The following is a 22,495-nucleotide window of genomic DNA, read 5'->3' as shown; positions in this document are numbered from 1 at the left end:
TTAACACCGTAAAGAACATAAAATTAGCTTACTTCGGCCACATGATGTGTAATAATAAATACCAACTTTTACAGTTGATTCTACAAGGCAAGATTGAGGGTAAGAGAGGCCCTGGACGTAGACGTATAACCTGGCTGGCCAATCTGAGGAAGTGGACTGGTCTAACGTCAATTGATCTATTTCGAGCTGCTCTGAATAGAATAGGATGGGTCAATGTGGTCGCCAACATCTCTAGAAGATAGGCACATTTAAAGGAAGCGAAGTGAATCAATTTATATCAGTTGTCATTTAAGTGCTGTTCTCCATTTTTTCTTACTACTTGTGGTGTAGCCATGTTTCAAATTTTTGCATTTCGATCACCTCCTTTAACACATGGTCTGTTTAGGAGGAGACTTTAACTGTAAACATCATCACTGGGGCTCTAGGGTAATTACAACAAGGGGTAGACAACTGCTGAAGTCAATAACAGGAAACAACCTACAACACATATCTACAGGAGAACCAACTTATTGGCCTACAGATCCAAATAAAACACCAGATCTCTTAGACTTCTGTGTGATTAAAGGTATCTCTCTTAACTATTTAGCAATAGAATCATGCTGGGACTTCAGATTAATCTTCAGATTATTCTCCCATTATAATTGACCTAGACTCCAAAATCACACTCAGAAATAAGCCTCCAGTCCTAACCAATAATCAAACAAATTGGAAAATATTCCGAAGTGCACTAGCAGCACAAATACCAACGAACTTGCCACTTAAAACAGAATTACAAATTGAAAATGCGGTACAACAACTTACTAGCTCCATACAAAAGGCAGGTTGGATTTCTACTCCTGAACAAACAACATGGAAGGAAAGCATAAACTGTTCGCAAAGTGCAAAAAACCTAATCGATGAAAAAGGAAACTTAGGAAAAAGTGGCAAAACACACACGCTCCGTCCAAAGACCCCAATTATTCTCTACGGAAGGCGACGAGAAAAGTAAAAGGTCCACAAGTCGCCATACCTCCTCTAAAAAATGTCAAAGGTAAATGCGCAAGAACAGACACAGAAAAATCTGAGACATTCGCTGAACATCTTTCTACAGTATTTAGTCCATTTAACAGAGTAGTGCCATTAGAACAAGAAGAACCATTTAATTCTTTTCTTGAGGCTCCATATCAAATGGATCTACCAATCACCAAGTCTAATATTAAAGAAGTAAAACAGATAATAAAGAATGAGATACAACCCAATAAGGCTCCGGGATTCGACCTCATAACGGGTAAGATCCTCCAGGAACTAACCAATGACTGTTACAGAATAATCACTATGATCTTCAATGCTATGCTTAGTCTGCATTACTTCCCTCTGCAATGGAAAGTGGCACAGATTATACTCATTCAAAAACCTGGTAAAGATCTAAAAGATGTCAACTCATACCGACCGATTAGTCTACTCCCAGTCATCTCTAAGGTCTTCGAAAAACTTCTGCTATGAAAAATCAAACCAATATTGAACGAAAAGTGTCTCATACCTCACCATCAATTCGGTTTTCATAACCAACATGGTACAATCGAACAAGTTCACAGACTATACACAACAATAAGAAGTAGTCTCGAGAACAAGCAATGCTATACTGCAGCCTTTTTAGACGCCTCTCAAGCTTTTGACAAGGTGTGGCATACAGGACTTCTGTACAAATTAAAGAAAAATTTACCTTACCCTTACTTTAAACTGCTTCAATCATACCTTACAGAAAGGAGATATCTGGTAAAATATAGTAAAGCCTATACAAAACTCTACCCCATCCTATCTGGTGTACCTCAGGGTAGTGTGCTCGGACCGATTCTGCACCTGATATATACGGCTGACTTACATTCGCAGATGATACTGCTTTCTTGGCCTCTCATAGCAACCCAATAATAGCATCAGAGAGACTGCATCTGAACAAAACAAATGAATGGCTTAAACTCTGGAGAATTAGAGTAAACCCCTCAAAATCCACACAAATTACATTCACTCTAAGAAGAGGTACATGTCCACAAGTTAACCTCAATGGACATCCTTTTCCCCAAAAGCATGACGTAAAATACTTAGGTATTCACCTTGACAAACGTCTAACTTGGATCAAACATATATGGACGAAAAGGCTTCAATTGGGAATTTTATACAGAAAACTTTACTGGATGTTGGGAAAAAACTCTCACCTATCGATTGACAATAAGCTGCTGATATACAATACAATAATAAAACTCATTTTGACATATGGCTCACAGCTCTGGGGTTCAGCTAGCAAATCTAATATTATGATAATACAAAGATTCCAATTCAAACCTCTGAGAACAATCGCTAATGCACCTTGGTATATCCAGAATGATGCAATACATAGAGATCTTCATGTACTAACAGTCTCTGAAGAGTGCAAAAAAACTTCTGAACAATATCAAAACAGGTTGCGGGTGCATCCTAATACCCTGGCACACAATCTTCTCAACAACCAACAAGCGAAGAGATTGAAGCGACATGACCCCTTGTACCTACCTCATTGATCCTGACAGAGCCTACAGCAGTGGGAGTTACGCCTTCAACAGCACCCAGCCATTGTGATCAGTGCCGCTTTTAGTGCTCGCGTATCAGTGTATGTGCGCATCCTACCGGTAAAAATCCAATTTGTGTCGTGATGATTTGGTCACTGGACCTTACATCTCTCTGTCATGTAAAGACAAAAAATTTTACTTATTGTTTTCAGATTTTAAAAATCTTAAATGTGAATTAACCCGTTAGCGCCCAGGGTCGTCGTTTGACGATGGCTTGTTTAGGTGGGGATAAAACAATGTCTGCGTGAATATTTGGTGATTGCTTACCGCAGTGGTTTAGTAGAAGCACTATCGTAGACAGAAGTGTAAGTGTCGGCGCTTTATTTTTATTTGACGAGATACTGGCCCAAGGTTAAAAGTACGATTTTCAAGTTTATTAAACTATACTTACATCGACGTGCATAACTTTTTTACTTGCAAAGGTGAGTTCTAAAAATTTGTATTTTTTATTAGGTTAGATCCACAACTTACACAAAAAAATTCAAAAATGACTGCCCAGTAAAAAAAAATGTCAAAAAAATTATAAGACTATTATGCTGACATACTCGACCAACTTGAGTTGGTCTGTGTCGTCTTAACTGACAAGAACCACGTGTTAAAAACCGAGCAGAGAGACATGTAGCTCCTTAAGTATTAAATTTATCCATTGTCATCCACCTAGAATCAACATATAATTTAATTTTTGAAAGATGTAAACCCATATATGGATGTCATAGCCACAAATTCATTGTTAGCTTCAAGTACATAAGGCACTGAAGATGATGTGATTAGATCGAAAACGTTATGCTACTGTATAAATTTTGACGACACTTGTTTTTATATACCTAAATACAATGGTGAAGTGTTTTAACTTCTGTATGTTTTTTTGAAATAGAAATACTTCACGAAGGTTTGGGGATGAGAATAAGAAATGGATTTATGTACATTAATACGTTCTTTATAAAGATTGAAAATCAGTATGTTACCTATAGTAACGGGGGAAGGGAAAGTCAGTTAGATGTTGTGATGTGTAACAGAGATCAGTTAACTGAGAGGTTACCAACTGTAAAGTGATAAAGAGTGAGTGTGTAGCTAGTCAACACCGAGCGGTGATAGTGGATATGTAGATAAAGGTGCGGCGGAAAGAAAAGCAAATAGGACACCAGAAAGTAAGGTGGTGAAAGTTGAAGAAAAAGGATTTAACAATAGTCTTTAAAAGTAGAGTGCTGAAAGAACTTAAGGAAAAATATATAGTAAATGACTGGTAAAAAGTTGTGATGCGAGCGAAAGAGAAAGTGCTAGGAAAACATCTGGTAAAGGGCTTCGTAGATAAAAAGAAACTTGGTGGTGAAATGATGTTAGTGTAACAGAAGGTTAAAGAGAAGACAGCGGTGTGATAGTTCTAAAAGAGAGGAAGATAAGGATATATACCTACTATACCCTTTTTAGGAGCCACTGCTAAGGAAAAATTGTCTACATAGCTATATGAAGAGTTGGAAACACCCGAGGGGATGAAAAAGTTATACAGCATTGCTAAAACAAGGGACAAGTCATCAAAGAACTTGACACACGTGCGGCAGATTAAGAGTGCGGATGGAAGAGTAATAAGAACCGATGTAGAAATAAAGCTAAGAGGGTATGAGTACTTGAGGGAGTTGCTAAATCAATAATACCAGAGGAGAGACAGATGATGCGGGATACCAAATGAGAATGTAATACCGGTGGTAGTGACACATGAAATTGTCGAGACGTTAAATAGGATAAAGAATGGTAATGGAATGAAAGAATGAAATACCTGTGGAGGTTTAAATGACTCTAGGAGAGGAAGGGGTTGATGTTTTGTGGCAAACGATGTAAGGAAAAGTAGTAGTATTAGAAAGAAAAGATGCCCGATGCGAGGAGATAAAGTGTGATAGTATCATTGTATACAGATAAGGGGGACATTCAGGACTGGAAGAATTATAGAGGGATAAAATAAATGTAGCATATAAAGAAAATTTGAGTTTATTGTATCAAAGAGTTGATAGAGAAATACAGCGAGATGAAAAGAGAGCTACATTTGATATTTATAGATATTGAGAAGGCGTACGACACAGATCCTACACAAGAGCTATGGAGATGTATGAGAGAGAAATGGGTTCCTGAGAAGTACGTAAGGCTCGTGAAGGATATGTATGAGGGAGTTTACACCAAAGTAAGGACTGCCGTCGGATTGACCGAAAGTTTTCCAATGACGGTTGGTTTGCATCAATGCTCTTCACCGAGTCGTTACCTGTTTAATCTTGTTATGGATATACTGACAGATGAAGTAAGAGGGGGGCTCCTTGGTCAATGCTCTTTGCTGATGATATCGTGTTGAGTAGAGCAAAGAAATGTTGAAGAAGAAGTTGGAGTGTTGGAGAAGTCTATTAAAAAGGGAGGACTTAAGGTTATTAGGTCTAAAACGGAGTATATATAATTTAGAGGAAGAGGAATGGTTGTGGACGTAGAATTCCTTGGAGAAAAACTAGGATTAGTAGACAAATTGAAATACCTTGGCTGCTACATAACAAAAAATAGGACACGATATCAAGAAATTGCTCATAGGATACAGGCTGGTTGGTTAAACTGGAAGCGAAAAGTATACAAGAGTATGGTGAGATCTGCGTTGGTAAATGGCAGTGAATTGTGGCCTGTAAAGTGGAATTAGGAAAAGAAAACGGAGTCTGAAATGAAAATGTTACGGTGAATGTTAAGTAAAACTAGAAGAAAAAAGATAAGAAACGACTTAATTAGGGAAAGAGCCTTGATGACTAGAGTCCCAGAAAAGATTCAAGCACAAAGACTGCAATAGTTTGGTCATGTCAGACGTAGAAATAAAAACTATGTGGGATGAAGGATAGAGCTGGTAGAAATGAATGAATTAAGAGGTATAGGGAAACCGGGAAGAAGATGGAAGGACTGTGTGGACAGAGGACTTCAGAGAGAAAGGTTTAGGTGAAGAAGGCTCGATAGACAGAAATGAGTGGCAACGAAGAGTAAGGAACAGCGACCCCCGAAATCGGAAAATCTGAGGAAGAAGAAGAAGAATATAAATCTATTTATTCTTTTTTTCTATTTAACTTTTTTCTTATTTTAGTGTGACTATTTTTTTTTATCTTTAGTATCAATTTCTCGTCTATTAATACAGCTTGTCTATTATTATAATATTGTAGCATAATACATTAATACTAGGTGGAACAAAAGTAAATCACTATATTGTAGCGCTATAACTTTTGCAAATGGCGCCAACTATTAATACGGTTTTGACATTTTAGAAGTACACAAACGTAGAATACAAATTGATAGGCCATGAATTGGTTTACTCCGCTTTAATGCCGAATAACTGTTTTCATTTTGTGATATAATTCGTCGGTTGTGTTGGTGCAGCGTGAAGTTAGTCGCAGATTTCCTGGCCTTCCGACATTAACTGGAAATACATTGCGACGTTTGGCCACTCGCCTTAAAGATACTGTGACAACAGAGAATGCTTCCAAGACTAGACGGCGCTGTAGCAACCGTTCTGCTGAGAATATCGTTTCTGTTGTCCAAGATGTCAAAGTGCAGTCCGAAACATCGACAAGACGACGTACCACACAATTAGGCATTAGCCGGCAGTCCCTACGCAGAATTTTGGTGACCGATTTGAAGATGCCAAACGCGTCTAACCTACGATCGAGCCATCAAAACGAAGAGAAGTATGATTTTTCATTGAAAGTTATCGTGAGCGGTGAGGCTCATTTTTACCTCATAGATATTTATTTTCAATACAACTACTTTATAAAAATACACGTTAACGTTGTTATATATTTAGACAACATTTGAATAGAATAGTAATGTCTAAAATAAAAATAATAACAATGTTTATTGATTTCACTGTACAAGAAAGAATTATAATTAGTAGCTTTTTTACATACATGTTAATTTTACATTTATCACTCAAAAATCAAAAAAAAACATTTACTCAGTACCTGTTAAAACCTATTGGTCGAACACGACACACTAAAAACGACATCACTTCGGCCATATTGTTTTGACACTTTTGACAGATCGTATATGTTTGTTAACGTTTGTTATTTTTCGAATATTTTTAGTTTTATAATACTTTTATAGAAACTGTAATATTATATTGTGATAGTGCATAATAATGGTTTCTTGTGCTCAACGTAGTTGCAGTGGCAGAAGCAATGTTAATAAAAAATCTTCAGGAATAACGTTCTACAGGTTAGTATACAAATATGTAAACAAAGTAATGGCCCGTACTTCAGAGAATAAATTAATAGTATTTGACTGTATTAATTTATCTTTATGTATAATATATCGTGTTTTTAGTGTTTACCGCGGGATAAATAAATCATAGTTTATTAAAAATGTATTGCACTTTTTTAGATTATGATTAAATCTTTTGAATAACTGGTCATATTTTTATAGTAGTTTTAATATTATTGAGTCCGGCCATGATCCCACCGCCATATTGGTATCACCGTTAGCCACGCCTACCTACCGTTTTTAATACACACGTTAATATGCTCATAGCTTCTCCATAGATTCTAACTCGATGGCACAAACATACGATCTAGGGTTAATACATACTTTTAAATATAGATTTTACCATATTCAGTGGGTTAAGAGTAGTAATATATATTTTGTATATGTTGGGCAAGTGATTAAATATTTTTGGAGCAAGATACATGGCAGATCTGTGTCCTATTGAGTTCTTGATATTTCCCAATTGAACATGTTGATTGGTTTTAGTGTGAGTCTCGTAGTGATGAGGTAATGTACGCAGGATATTCTTATGGTTGTATGTGTACAGTAGCAGGGAATACTTATAAAGTTGCCTCGTATCCATTACGTTAGTATCCCAGAATAATAAATGAGAGGAGTATATCATGATTTTAATAATTATTATTTTCAATATTTTTTTTTTGTAATATGTCGACTTTCTTTAAGTTTTTTTTTTACACCACCCTACCCAAGAATTCTATAATATATAATTCTATTATATCGACTCAACTAGTGAATAATATAATATTTTTTAATATTTTAAATCTATTTTAGATATGAGAAATTTAAACTTTGAAACTAAAGCTCTCAAACACTTTGTTATTTCATCTATCTGGACATTTCATCTTAAAGGAGAGTCGATTTTTATTCCAAGATATTTTATAGTGTTACTTGATGTTATAATTATATATCCACTCATGTTTTTAATTGCTATAGAACTATAAGACTGATTCATAATTAATTGTTAAACCTTCATAATTAAACAGTTTTATTAGTTTGAGCATACTTATACCTAATTTAATTTTATTCTTTAAATATTCTCAATTGTCTGCGCTATATAAAATTGCAGTGTCATCGGCAAATCTTACTTTCTTCCCCTCAGTATTGAGATTATTTAGATCGTAGACACTGAATAGTAGTGGTCCTACTGTACCTTGGACCACACCGCATTTTAAGTGAAATTTCTTTTATAGTCTGTATACATCTGCAAGTCCTGAGACGGTGTATCTCACACCGTCTCAGGACTTGCAACTTCAACGTGGAGTCATATGTCGCCATGTTACCTAATCCAACGGTAACTTTAACATCATAAGTATTTATAAGATATAATGTCGAACAAATGTAACTAATTATTTGTTAACGGGTTTTTACCCATATATTTAGTGGCTACATTCATGTACTCCTAGACACCGATGATGGAATGATGTATTCCGAAAACGTTTTGTCTAACACAGCCCGTTTGGGTTTTTAAATATATACCTTTTACAAAGGATTTTAATTAATTTTTTATATATAAAGATGTTGCAATTGATATCTTCGCTTACTTGGTCGACTAGTAATATAGTTATGTGTGGTCACACCCGCCACACAAATGTTTACCGAATCACAAGAGATAACCCTCCCACCCTGCAACCAGTATCGAATAAACATTATTATAGAAGATATTTTAACCGAATCCTTCTTAGAAATACTCAAAATAACATAAAGTTTCTAATAGTTATGGGCATAAAAGACATTTAAATTCAAATTTATGCAGTTAAAATTGTAACCTTTGTATATGTTTTTCTATGTTGCCGTCTATAATCCCAGTGGTTCGGATGACATTAAATAAAAGTAAATTAAATGCCCATTCTTACTTGAACAATATTGACCTGTCAAATTTTATATATCCGATATATGCATTGCACGGTTGCTGTAGATAATTTTAGACAAATATAGAGACAAAAAAATGTAACTATTAAAACAAAGTAAAACATCAACTTTGCTACGCCAATGGTATACATACTATTATGTGAATCATTATGTTATCATTTAATTTTATTATTCCTACCAATACCCATACTTTAATAGCTTAAATATATTTGTTAGAAAACTAGAAAAAATTGCCTATTAGAACTAAGTCCGTAGCAGCATTTGTTAGGCTAACGTCACAATATCTTAGAGAAATTGATCGATCTTTTTTTTGCCAGGGTTGGCTTTGTTTTCCTAAGATGTCCCAGGTGGAAAATGAAGCAGTGGTAGTGGTGACAAAAAGTGAATCCGAGAAGAATCAGCAGTTTAGACAATTGCCTACGACGTTAGTTTCTGTAGTAGAATTGGATACGGTGAGTACAAAATTAGTTTGATTTTTACTTGAATTTTCCTATTCTTTTCTTCTCTTTCCCTTAATTATTTTCACGTGGCTTTCTTCTTTTCTGTTTCCTGCCATATTGGAACTTATGTTTTTTTTATTTATTTTGCTTTAACCACCTAGGGCTATTAGCATAACAAAATACAAAAAGTGATAAAGAAAAATACAACATACATAATCATATGGAAAATATCAATTATAGATAAGGTATATAATATATATTTTCATTACTGATGTATTGTATTAAATTTTGGTAAAAAAGTTTATATATTTTAAGAACTCTTCCAAGTCAGCTATGTATTTACTTTCTAATAGGAGTTTTTTTCTAAGGTGGTAAAATAGTGTTTTAACTGAGTATATTGGACAGTCGAACAAAATGTGCTTCACTGTTACTTGGCATTTCCAAAAAAACACACTGATTCCTCTTCTCTTTTCAAAACATGTTTATGTATTGCAGCCGTATGTCCTAATCTGAGACGTTATGTTAGGACTAGATGTTGTCGCTTTGAAGGCCAGAAGTTCCAAGGATGGATGAAAAATTTTATTTCTTTCAATTTAAATTCTGCTTGTGTTCCATTGGTTTTGCCAAACATCGTGCAATTTTGCTTTTAAGTAAGGTTTTAAATTTAAATGCACCGTTAGATTTTCCATTAATGTGGCTGTACTGGTTACTGCGGACCTAGCTAGACTCTCTGCCTGTTCGTTACCATCTATTCCAACGTTTGACGGTACCCAGAGGAACTCTGGGCTAAATTGTTTTGGTATATACTGTATCAAGTTAACTTAATCTGGTGTAATGTTAGATGAGAAGGATAGGCCTAAGAAATTGGTGCCAGACAGCTAAGTGAATCAGATAATATAAGATAGGTTGGGGCCTTTATTATGACAAATGGTTCTGCTGTAAACATACTTGTCTCAGAAGACAATTTATAGATGGAATGTTCATTTGATGTCAAACAGCATGCTTCTACTCCATTTATGGTCTTAGAGGTATCTGTATATAAAAGATGATAATTGTTGTATTGTGTGAGAACATGGAGAAAGTGAGTTTTAAAAAAATTGGGGATCACGTTTTTTTTTTTTGTTATATGCTGTAAGTTTAAGTTTTGCAAAGCGGGGACGGAATAACGCATGGAAAACATAAGTTTATTTCTCAGATAGGATAAATAGGAGGTAGTTCAATAATAAAATTTAATATAAGTATTTATTAGCTCGTTTATAAAAAGATACAGGATCCCCATTTCTTTTTTGATATAATTCGTGGAATCTGATAACCACAGCATGATTTTGAGGGTGAGATTTTTTAGTCGAGATATCCGATAGAGTTAAGTATTTTCTTCTTAGGTGTAAGGGTGGCTCTCCAGCTTCATAGAGTAGACTGTCCACAGGACTGGTGCAATATGCTCCCAAGAGCAAGTTTAAAAACTAAACTCTGAAGAATATCCAAAGTTTTGAGCAATATTTATTTGCTAAGTTGCAGACCATATCTGTAGTTCAGTTTTGATCTAATTAAAGTTTTATATAAATTTATTAGAGTTGGAAATCTGCTTCCCAATTTTTATGTGATACAGATTTCATAATCTTATTAGTCCAGCTTGGCACGATACTCTATAGAGTTATGTGAGTTTTTTCCAGATATGCTTCCAATCATGTTCCAGATTTGACTAATTGGAGTAGATCTATTGATTTCTGAAACAAAATTTTGCCATTTCGACACTTTTGACAATTTTTTTGTTTTTTTTTTAATATCTACATCTAGCCCTTATTCTTTTAAATCCAAATGTTTTTCAGTACTTCTATATCGTTTATATCTATTAAATGCCGATTTAGATTTTCTTAGTGCGTCTTTGCACGACTCGTTGACTTTAATGAAAAATTATGTTTTCTCATTCATATTTTGCTCTGAGTCTAACAGTTCTCTAAAATCCATAGCTGATGAAGAAATAAATGTTAAAAAGAGTGTCCAGTTGGCTTTATTTAAGAACCATTTGGTGATGTGTGTATTGTACTTATGGTACAGCAGATTGTTAATTAAGATGGGAAAGTGATCGCTTCTATATAGATCAGTTAATGCGTTCCACGATAATCTAGGTTGCAAGGTCGGTTAACAAATTCACAAATCAAGTTCTGAAAACTATCTTGTTGCTGCATTATACCGCGTATACTGCCGTCATTAAATAGATTTAAATTGAGATTTAAGATAGTTTATATTTTTTCCCATTTGTGTGATGTGTTTTTGAGCCCCATTATAAATTGTGGGCATTAAAATCTCCCAGTATATTTCGAGATGTAGGAATCTGACTTAGAAGATTAGAAATGTCTGCTATACTTGGATCAGAATTAGGAACGTAATGTAGATATTAACTATTAGTAGACCTACTAAGGACACCGCTACAGCTTCTAGATTTGTATTAGAGGAATACTGCGATATACATAGGAATTGTCGATAAAAATTTAAACTCCACCACTGGCTTATTCTTGATTTTGCCTAATTTTGGATACGCTTGTATAATTTCTTATTTTATGAAGTTTGTTGTAGAGAAATTATAGAAGACTAATTTTAAGCAATTATTAACTGTAACATTTCTCAACTATAATACTCGTTTAAATGCCAGTGTAGAGTAGACTTGAATGTAAGTTTATGTAGAAGGTTCTATTGAGCTATCGATCTGAGGTTTTACTTTTCTAGTAATTGAATTAATTATTTTAGTACATCGTTACCTATTTTTTATACAATGTGGGGATAGATTTCGTTTAATAAATTAAGTAAGCCGAATGTGCCTTAGATAGACTTAATTTATCTGGAGATCCTAAAGCATTTAAAAAAAATCAGTTAGTTGTTCAAAATTTAAGGTATATTAGTTATTTCAAGTGTATTAATAGTATGTATTGATATACTATGCAAGGGTATGCAAGTGTTTGCAAGAAAAAATTTGGGATTGATGTATGAGGTTGTGAAACATTAAGTATTGTTATTAACTGGGTTGTTGTTATGGTTGTATCTGTGCATGTAGCATGAGAACTTGGGAATTATGTTAAGGGTGATATTTGCAAAGCAGCTAATAATGGTATAGTTAAGAAAGAAGGTGTAGTCGAGGATTGTAATGAAGAGGAATTCGATAAAGATGCTAATGTGGTCAAGACGTCATGTGGATGAGTATTAACTACTGTATTTAGGGTAGTAGTTGGCAATGTTGTTGTTAAATTTTGATCTGAATTTGTACAGGATAGACAATTTGCTACAGAAAGGTCAGATTGTTTATAAAAGTAACACATCTTTCTAAAGATGAGAAAATATGACAAGATGTTGGATCCCAGTTTATGACAATTGAGGAATTAGTGTAGCTTCCAAAGGAGAGAATAATGTATATCTTCGAAAGCTCAGTTGCTCAGTTGCAAGATTCAAGTTGGTGTCCTCTTAAGCTCCTCAAAACTGATTGGCAATTCACGTAACGATACTGAAGCGGTCGCTAACTGCATTTGTTTTTAGCAGACTTTATTACCCACATACCAGTTAGATGTTCTTATATGTATATGTTACATTCCAGTACTTAAACCTTCTATTTATATACTTAGAATGTACTACAGCTCATTTTTATGGCTCTTAAAAAAAGTAAAGTAAAGTAAAGCTTGGACTTCTCTAACCCGAATTGGAAACATAATATTAAATTTTTATACACTTGCGTCTCGAAGTAAATTATCTGTTGTATTTAACAAATGTTACCTCTGTAGTTTTCTGGCTGTTTTCTTCTCTCCTTTTCAAATAGTTAATTAGTTCGCTAGTTCTCCATTCTTCCGGTATTTTGTTGTATTTTATAATTTTTTTAATTAATGTTGTTAATTGTTCTGTCATTGTTTTTCCACAATATTTCAGTAATTTGTTTGGTATTCCGTCTTTGTCTGCAGCTTTTCTGATCTTCAATTTTTCTGTGGTAATTTCTGGTGTTTCCAGTTCTAGCGTCATTTGTTCTTCCTAAGCAGAGTTTGTTAGGTAGTCAATTCATGTATCCTGTTCAATGTGTTTTATATTAGTTCCTTTACCTCCGTACCTGTACCTCCTACCTTTCTTAAAGCTTATCATTTTTTCTTTTACAAACAATCAAAATCGGGTTCCATTTCTTTCGAAAGACTTTCCCAATTATCTTCTTTGTGCATGTGTTTCGTTTCTAATTGTCTTGTAATTATGGTATGCCTCTTGTGTTTTGGTTGACATGTATTTGAGGTAAGCTTTTTTCTTTTCTTTACATTTTTCCTTTACTTCCGTACAAAACGATGGAGTTATTTGAACGAATAACGAAAGTAAATATGTCTGAAAAACTAGTTAGTGTAAATTTCTAACTAGATAATAAACCTCTGAATTTGATAGCAATCTATGACCGTCAGTACAACAGAGGTACCACCACAAGAGAAAACGTCTATGAACAGCTTCATACTGACGTCAAAAGAGTCCGCAAATCACAAATATATATCATTATGGGTAATTTTAATTTATGGGTAATTATGAAACCTAACGGATCACTGTAGTATAAACGTAATACGTATTAATAATACGTTTTGTTCCTAACAAAGAACAATAAAAAATCCTGGAATGGCCAAGACACCAAAAGGGTTGTCGAGCGAATGATGATAATGATAATTGTTTGATAGTAACAAATTATTAATTCATTTCTACTCTACAATTTCTAAATTTTGGTTATAGGCATAAGATTGATCTATCCACACAGTTAAAAATATTTTTTTTTTATTTTGAAGATGACATAATCAACGAAAGTAAACAAGAATCAAAAGTGGTTTTTAATTACCTTTGAATAATTAATACCTGGAATGGACGCGTCTTTTACAACGCAAATTAGAAAAAAATGAGTTTTTATTGTCAAACAAAACAAGTATCAATAGTAATGAATTCCGTTTCGATTTCAAACTACAAGCACTGAAACAAAGCAGGTTTTGCCAACAAAACAACTAAGTAACCAAATTAATAATCAGCAGTCCGAATCTTAGTATAAGAAACATTAAAATCGCAGGACAAATAATATTTTGCTATTATAGCGAATATAATACGGATTACAAAAATTTACTTAAAGTATCCTTTACCCATTATATTTTTTTAATTATGTAATGTAATTAACAAAACACAAAATACATTTTTTAAAAATTAATATTGTATAGATAGGTACTAGTTTATACGGGATTAAACCACAATTGATTGTAATGAGAATTACATTTTACATATTTGCTTGATATGTATGTTCCTAACTTGTAACTATATATAATATTGGCTGTGTGTGTATAATACCAACAGCTAGTCAACAAAGACCGGTGATAGTGGATACGGAGATAAATATGAGATGAAAAGGAAAGCAAGTAGTACACCAGAAAGTAAAGTGATGGAAGTTAAAGAATAAGGATTTTGCAAGAGTTTTTAAGAATACAGTACTGGAAGAGCTTGAGGAAAAAGATACGGTAAATGACTGGTGGGAAGCCAACAGTAAAGTTGTGGTGCGACTGGGAGAGGAAGTGTGTACCAAAAAATATGAAATGGGGTGTTGGACGCCAATGTAACTAAAAACAAATAAATTAAAGCTGGCTAGCAGAATGGGCCGGAGAGTGACTACTTGACACTCAAAAGAGGATTCGGCCAATTTGCATCCCTACAGAGATCCTAAAATGAGAAAATGAATGACAGGGTAAAATATATATATATATATATATATATATATATATATATATATATATATATATATATGAATAATGTAAATGAAAGTGATAGACTATAGAAGTTGCTCTAAGATGTGATTGGGCGACAGGAAAGTATTAACATATACATTCCAAGGTATCTTGTGAAGCTGTTTGCTGAAATAAAAAGGAAAACAGGTATTAATTGAAATATTTAGTCTTCACAACAAATTTAATACCTATCCAAATATATACAATATTACTTAAATGCTACCATATATATATATGCTATGCATGGCAGCCCATATCTGACACGTACAATAGTGTACGCGAGATATGCGGCATAGTTCTAGGCAGCCGTGCGCAGTTTCAAGTTTATTCTTGTTGAAATTCTGAACCACGTGAAACAGTGCTCGAAGTTAGAGGTTATTTTTTTATAATAAAAACGTTTTTTACGGCGAGAAAAAATTGAAATTTATTGTATTGTGATATTAGATATCTGCTTAGGTAAGTACTAAAAATTAAGATTGTTGAAAGTCTCTCGAAAACCCCAAAAAGGGTTTGTGCTATATATGGCACACTATGAAGTTATGGACTCATTGATTGTTTTTGTAGATATGGATCCGAAACTCTTTTATGGTACAATGAATACAGTTAGAATTCCAAATAGTACTAATAGTGAAGAATTAGATTTCTCCGATAAGGACGGCACAAATGAGATGATATTGTGTCAAGATAGTGACAATGAGGAGCGTGAAAATTTACCAAACAATGTCAAGGAAACTCTCATTTCTGCCACATCCTCAGATTCCTCAGATGATGATACATCTTTGTCTGAAAGACTACGATATAAAAGAAAGAAATCTCATAATTGGGTGAAAGGAAATCTGAGAAGATCAAAAAATGATACAAAATTTACTGGTTCTGAAAATTTACCTCCTTCGATTTTACAATTAGAAACTCCGGTCCAATTTTTTATGTTTCTCTTTCCTGATAGTCTTATAGAGTATATCACAGACAAACCAAATTTATACTCAGTGCAACAACGTGTAGATAAACCATCTAATATAAAAAAATATGAAATAGAACAATTTATAGGAATTACTATTTACATGTCGATAATTCAACTTCCATCAACAAGACACTATTGAAATGCCAATATTGGCCACCGAGCAGTTAGCGATGTAATGAGCTGTAACAGATTCAAAGAAATAAAACGTTTCTTGCATTTCAATAACAATGATGACATGATTGAAAATGATCACGAAAAAAAGGACCCACTAAAGAAATACCCCAAGAAGACATCCGTAAATATGGGCTTGATCATTTTCCCTATTGAGATGAGAGCACTAGGTCAAGATGCAAATTTCCAGGCGGTACAGGGAAAATATATAGTGTGCACAAATTGCACAATACCGTTGTGTATTAATAAAGAAAGAAACTGTTATTTGTAGTTTCATACTGTATAGTGTATACTGTAGCTTCAAAATAGTTCGACTTTAATGTTACATTGTTGCATGATGTTCCATATTTGGCACCAAATTTTTTTTGTTAATAAAGTTTTCCTCGCAACTAGATTTTTTTCAATATTTTTACGTAAACATAGAATTAAAATTCTTATCTGCGAATTTATTTTTGACAAAAAACAAAAATTCATGCGGTAAAGGGTTAATAATACGAAAAAATTTAGTTGAGTTTTCTGCTTAAAAAAATCCTATAAATATTTGTTTGTCTTTCTACAGAAAGACAGGGTTCTAAAGTTTTATGTTATTTTTATTTTTTGCAAGTAATATTTGAAATAATGCCGATATTTGGATGAAAATTAGTATTTGGCTGTATTTTGATAAGCAAAATTTGAATATGACTACAGTATTGGGTGTTGTAGAGGGCGCCACCTACATCTCTTTTTTACTTTTTGTAGAACAATAAATTTGTACGTACGTGGACTTCCTTTTTAAATCAGAAAATAGTTTTCCCAATCATAACGAAAAATTATACGTGATAGAAGTCTCTATGGACAATCATTCACGTTATTTTAAATTAGGGAATATTTTAAAAAATTTAAAGCTAAACTGTGCTTGATAAAAGTCACAACTCTTATCGTATCTTGCTTCGTATTCGAGTAAAAAGTAATAATTTTCAACTAAATTATTTAAAATATTATTCAGAGAGCAACAGAAATAAACATAATGTAGTATTTTTCATATAAAAATGCGTGCACGTCATTCAAGATTTACGACGTCAGAACCCCATAGCGTTGTCAAAACATCAGAATAGTTAGTAAGTGAGGAATTTTTATAATGTAAAACTATTTGTCAAACTATTATATAACAGTAAATACACTTAGATTTAAGACGACTACAACACACTAAAATACATAAGAAAACATCTTAATACAAAACTATATATTCTAAATTTTAAACTTACCTCTATTTAGAGCATTAATAGTAAAAACGTATCGCCATTATTTCTTGTTCAAATTAATCTATCTTATATGAAAGCTTATCAGCTTTCTACAGACTATTTAGTTGTTTTGGCATAGCAATCACAATACACAACAATAATTAGTTTTTAAAGCTAATAATCTAAATTTAATATGTATTTATAAATACAATTTATTAATATCTAATATATTATGATTAAATTGTGTAAGAAATCAAAACATAAACAAAATTCTTACTCTAAAAAAGCGGCCACACTTTAAACAATTTTGCCACACGCTGAACTGTCAAAAAATTTGAAGTATTCCCATATCAGTTGCGTACAATTGTCTAATATATTTAATTAAAACTATTATTTTTTGGAATATTAGACTTAAAGAGTTATTTCAGAAAATTTATATTATTAATAATAACAAATGTTTTTGATTATTTAATCAATATAATTCTAAAATTCCCAATATAATGATGATTACATTTTACCTGATTATTATACCATTTTGACGATTATGAATGATCTAGCAGTTCCGTATGGGTTTCGTATTATTAGCTGTGTTAGGAAAATTTGAACTCTTAGGTTGACGTTCTGGAAATTTTAAATATAAGTGACGTCACGTTATATAAATTGTGATGTGCACGCATTTTTTTATGAAAAATACTATACTTTAATATCCCATCCACTCGCGTTGCCCACTGCTCTGCCCGAAATAATTCAGTGTTGAATCAGTGTACCATGGAGTGCATAGAAATTGCTGCGGCGACAGCTCTGTGTGTTTTAAATTTATAAAATTATTTTAACGTTTTAAAAACAAATGAGGTAGAAAAAACGTCGATGTCGAAAACGACGATGGTGGATGACAGCGATTCATCGCAACAGAATCGTGTAAGTCTTTTATTTGGATAATAATCTGAAAACGGCTTCTTTTTTACAGAGGAAATATGACAAACTTTTTCAATGAACTGACTTGTGAGGAATCCGGAGAAATTTTTAATTTGTACAGAATGTCACACATAGATTTTGAATTTTTGCTTCACAAAATTGAGCCAATGATAAAAAAAACGGACTAAAGTAAGAATTCCAATACCACCAAAGATACGCTTGGCAATAATATTACGAATTTTGGCCACTGGGGATAGTTACCAAAATTTGCACTATTTAATTAAATAAAATCACCAGCAATTTCTAGGCGTACCAAAGAAATCTACTGGGGAAACCTACCCAGAAAAGCTGGGGAGCAACAATTACCAGTGAAAACACAGGAGAACGGGAGGTTGAAATACGAATACTGGCGGGGAATAAATCATTCTTTGCCATGCAACATCTAATGAGGTCAAAGCTTCTCTCAAGGCGTGCCAAAATCCAAATGTACAAAACCATAATACGACCAGCAGTGACATATGGAAGTGAAACATGGACATTGAGAAAGAAAGAAATCAATAAGCTATTCGTATGGGAACGCAAAATCCTGCGAATTATATATGGTCCTTGCAGGGACAGCGTAACAAATGAATGGAGGAGCAGATACAACAATGAAATAGAGACTCTCTTCGGGAAAGGAAACATCGTAAGATACATAAAAGCCAATAGATTAAGATGGGCAGGCCACGTGGTACGGAGTGATGACGACAGACTGATTAGCAATGTGTTTTGGGAAAGACCAGATGGTAGAAGATCGACAGGAAGGCCTAGAAAAAGGTGGAAAGACTCAGTCAGGGAAGACCTGGAGAAGATGGAAGTAAGGCCATGGGAAATAATAGCACAGGATCGGAATCAATGGAAGGCAATAGTAAACGCGGCAAAAACTCACGAAGCGTTGTAAAAGCCAATGATGATGATGATGACCAGCAATTTCGCTGATTGTGCCGGAAGTTTGTAACGCAATTAATATCGTTTTAAAGGTCTAAATTAAAGTAAGCAATAAACACAAATAAGAGTTAGGAAATGTTTATTCTGTTTAACCACTATTGCAATATTTATGAAGTATTGTCTTCCACCATAGCGTCATGAAAGGTCATCTGTATAATTTCTATGTATGGATCTAGGTTTGGTTATGGAAAAGGAGAAAGTTGAGAAGTTTGTGCATGAAGAGGGTGGAGATTGTATGACGTAGTACCAGAAGTTTTTTGCAGTGAAGCTTGTAATACTTGAGTACGGAAAGGAGATAATTGGGAACCAGGTGCATATACTGAAGTCCTTTAATGTGAATAGACAGAAGGCTGAGAATGTGAGTAGCTAGATACTTGAGAATCATGTGAATAGGCAGGAGAAGATTGGGGTGTATAGGCAGATGAAGGTCTGGAAGCAGAATCACTTGAAAAAGGAGTAGATGAGTGAGTTTTAAAAGGATTTTGTAATACAAATCCATCTATTTTATACATATTTTTTTTGCCTCTGGTCTACCAGATACCTTCTTAATTTTATAGCTAAAAGTTTAGCTCAAATAACTATAGTTTTTTTCTTACTTTTCTCATTAATTGACTACGTTTTTTAATCGGATTAAAAAGTACAAAGCTCTTGTGTTTGTAGAAGAAATAATAGTTAAAACATTTATTTTTTTAAAGTATTAAAAAATTTAAGTTAAATAATTTACTTACCTCGGCTTTGGTATTTATTGTGTCATCCACATCATAAACTGTCCCAAAAAACTTTCCATTAATTCAAAAGTAAACCAAATGGACTGAAAAACCTCATCAGCACCCGGTTCGGATCTAAATGAGGCTTTTTTTATAAGTGGTCCATATATTTTCCAAATGTATGCTGTTCTTTTTTCACGCATCGTATACTTTGTGCTTTTTTGTGGTCTTTATGTAAAAAATCCCACAACAATCTCTTACTAGCATATAGCTCTATAAACTTCAGTACTTGGTCATTGCTCCTTTCAACCATAGTTAACGAAAAATTTACCAAACAATAAACAAATTCGTCCGTGCACTGACAGGACAGCGAGCAGCATGTAAGCCTGCACGAGCAGCATGATTTCCGTTAAAAAAAACCGCCAACGAAGGGAGCGTACGACAGTGGCAGTTGCATAAGTAATGGCAGCGCGAGCGACGTATTTACATACTCAAGCTGCCAACTTCCCTGCTTAATTCTCTTCTCACTGCCATGGAAGTGAGTTGCATGTGAAAGAAGTATATTCTTCTTAGGGTGCCTGTCCGTTCCGAACGTTGGTGATCATTCTGGCTATAATGACTTTGTTGGTTGCTATACGAAATAGCTGTGTTGAGGTCTTTCTATACCATGGTCTCAGGTTAGCAAGCCAGGATATTCTTCTTCATCCTGGGGCCCTTTTTCCTTCAATTTTACCTTGCAAAATGCATTGAAGTATAATCGGTTCGCTATTCCCAGTCCGAACTGTCTAGTTAATTTAGTAATTATTTTTTTGCGAAGTTAGTTACTTTTTGACAGACTAAAAGTGGCTGGAAATTACTACACAACCAAGCACACGTACTCATAGCCAATATTAATGGTACACAAACTAAATAGTAAATAAGATAGAATTACCGACAATCAATATTTATTTATCTGCACCATATACTAAATAGTCATGTTAAATTATAACAACTGAAATATATTTTTTAAATATATACTACCCAAAATTTTATGGGTTTAGTATACGCTTCCACTATTTATACTAATTCTTCTTTTTGTAATGAAAGAAGTCTGTAATAAAAGTTTATTTAAGCTGTTAATACTGTGAACTAGGAACTTTTGTGTTGTAGGTTTCCAGCTATGAATCGATCAAAATATGCCCGAGTTGAGCGAATGGACCTTAGCTCGTATCTGCCTTGATTTCTCATTATATGTCCCAAGTACTGCAGCTTACGGCTCTTCACGATGTTGACCAAATCCGCAGTTGTGTTCATCCTCCGCAGTACTTCTTCATTGGTGACTTTGTCTGTCCATGGTATCTTCAGGATCCTTCTGTATGACCATAGCTCAAAAGCCTGAAGTTTTGATAGAGTTTTCGCCTCCAATGTCCACGTTTCTACTCCATACATAAGCACTGAGTACACATAACATTTAAGGAGCCTTATTTTTGTTTCTAGGGTGAGGTCATGGCTCTTGAACAAAGAACTAATAGTCAAGAAAGTATATAACATCCTGTATCTCGGTAACGAAGCATTTCCGGAAAAACATTTATTGCATTTTTTAAGCAACAAAACTAGGCAGGAAACACCCTGTGTTGATTCTCTAAGATACTTTAAAGCACCTTATTACATTGATGTTAGTATTGCTTACAGATTCAATGCGACAAAAAATACAATATAGTACAACATGTAAAAACATATTTAGATCAAAAATCCTTAAAATGTTCACAAATAAATGTAGGCAACAAAAAATTGCAAAATCCTTACAATCAACTTCATGATATAGCGAACAGCATAAATTTAATTTTGACCTATACAGTGCAATGGGGTACTCTGATATCCCACTAAATACATTTTAAAATGAAAGGTTTAAACCATTTTGCGAAAAGTACTGTCACAAGGCATGTGCCAGATGAAAGTAATCTGCGAAAAATTATTTAATAGCGTTTACAAGGAAACCACAAAAAAAATACCAGTGGGGAACAATTATTACATCTGGTTTGCTGTAGATGAGACTACAGATATTTGTGGAAGGTACGTCGCTAATTACTTCCTAAAGAAATCTCGAAAACTGGAAGCAATAGATAACAATACAGTTTTAAGATTCGTAAATAAAGCTTTAACAAATTTTTATCTTCCCGAGGCTGTACCCATCAATAAAATAGTAATAATGCTTTCCTACGCTGCACCACATATGATCAAAACAGCATCAAATCTTGTAAGTATTTTATCCAAACCTAATTCACTGTACGTGTCTAGCACACGGCCTGAACTGAGTTATTGGGGCTATAAGGCTGCACTTTCCACTTGGTAATGGGTTAATAGAAAATGAGGAGAAAATTTTTATCTTTTTAGGGAAAGATGTCCTAACACTTCATTGCCACCTCGGTGTTAACTCGGTTGGGTACATGATTAGATGCAGCTTTGTACTAGCTTTTGCATTACTCTATTTAACAGCCAAATATTGTACCGTTCGCGTCATAAAAAACTGGTACAACTCTTATAACCAAAAATCGTATTTTTCAAGTTGTGTAAGTTGATCTTGTCACATATGTCATTCCAATTTCTACGGC

General features: G+C 33.8%; 1 protein-coding gene across 2 annotated transcripts in view; it reads left to right on the top strand.

The window, feature by feature from the left end:
* The window catches only part of LOC140439570 (fatty-acid amide hydrolase 2-B), a 161,060-nt gene that overhangs the window by 7,246 nt on the left and 131,319 nt on the right, over window positions 1–22,495 (top strand). For both annotated transcript variants that reach the window (XM_072529559.1, XM_072529558.1), the window contains exon 2: window positions 9,056–9,190. In XM_072529559.1, coding sequence (XP_072385660.1) covers window positions 9,077–9,190 — 114 coding nt within the window. In that variant the 5' untranslated portion in view covers window positions 9,056–9,076. The remainder of the gene's footprint in view (window positions 1–9,055; window positions 9,191–22,495) is intronic.

The sequence above is a fragment of the Diabrotica undecimpunctata genome, chromosome 4, assembly GCF_040954645.1.
Source record: "Diabrotica undecimpunctata isolate CICGRU chromosome 4, icDiaUnde3, whole genome shotgun sequence".
NCBI lineage: Eukaryota > Metazoa > Arthropoda > Insecta > Coleoptera > Chrysomelidae > Diabrotica > Diabrotica undecimpunctata.
Note: the sequence above shows the minus strand (reverse complement) of the source record. Positions and strands in the feature narration are given on the sequence as shown.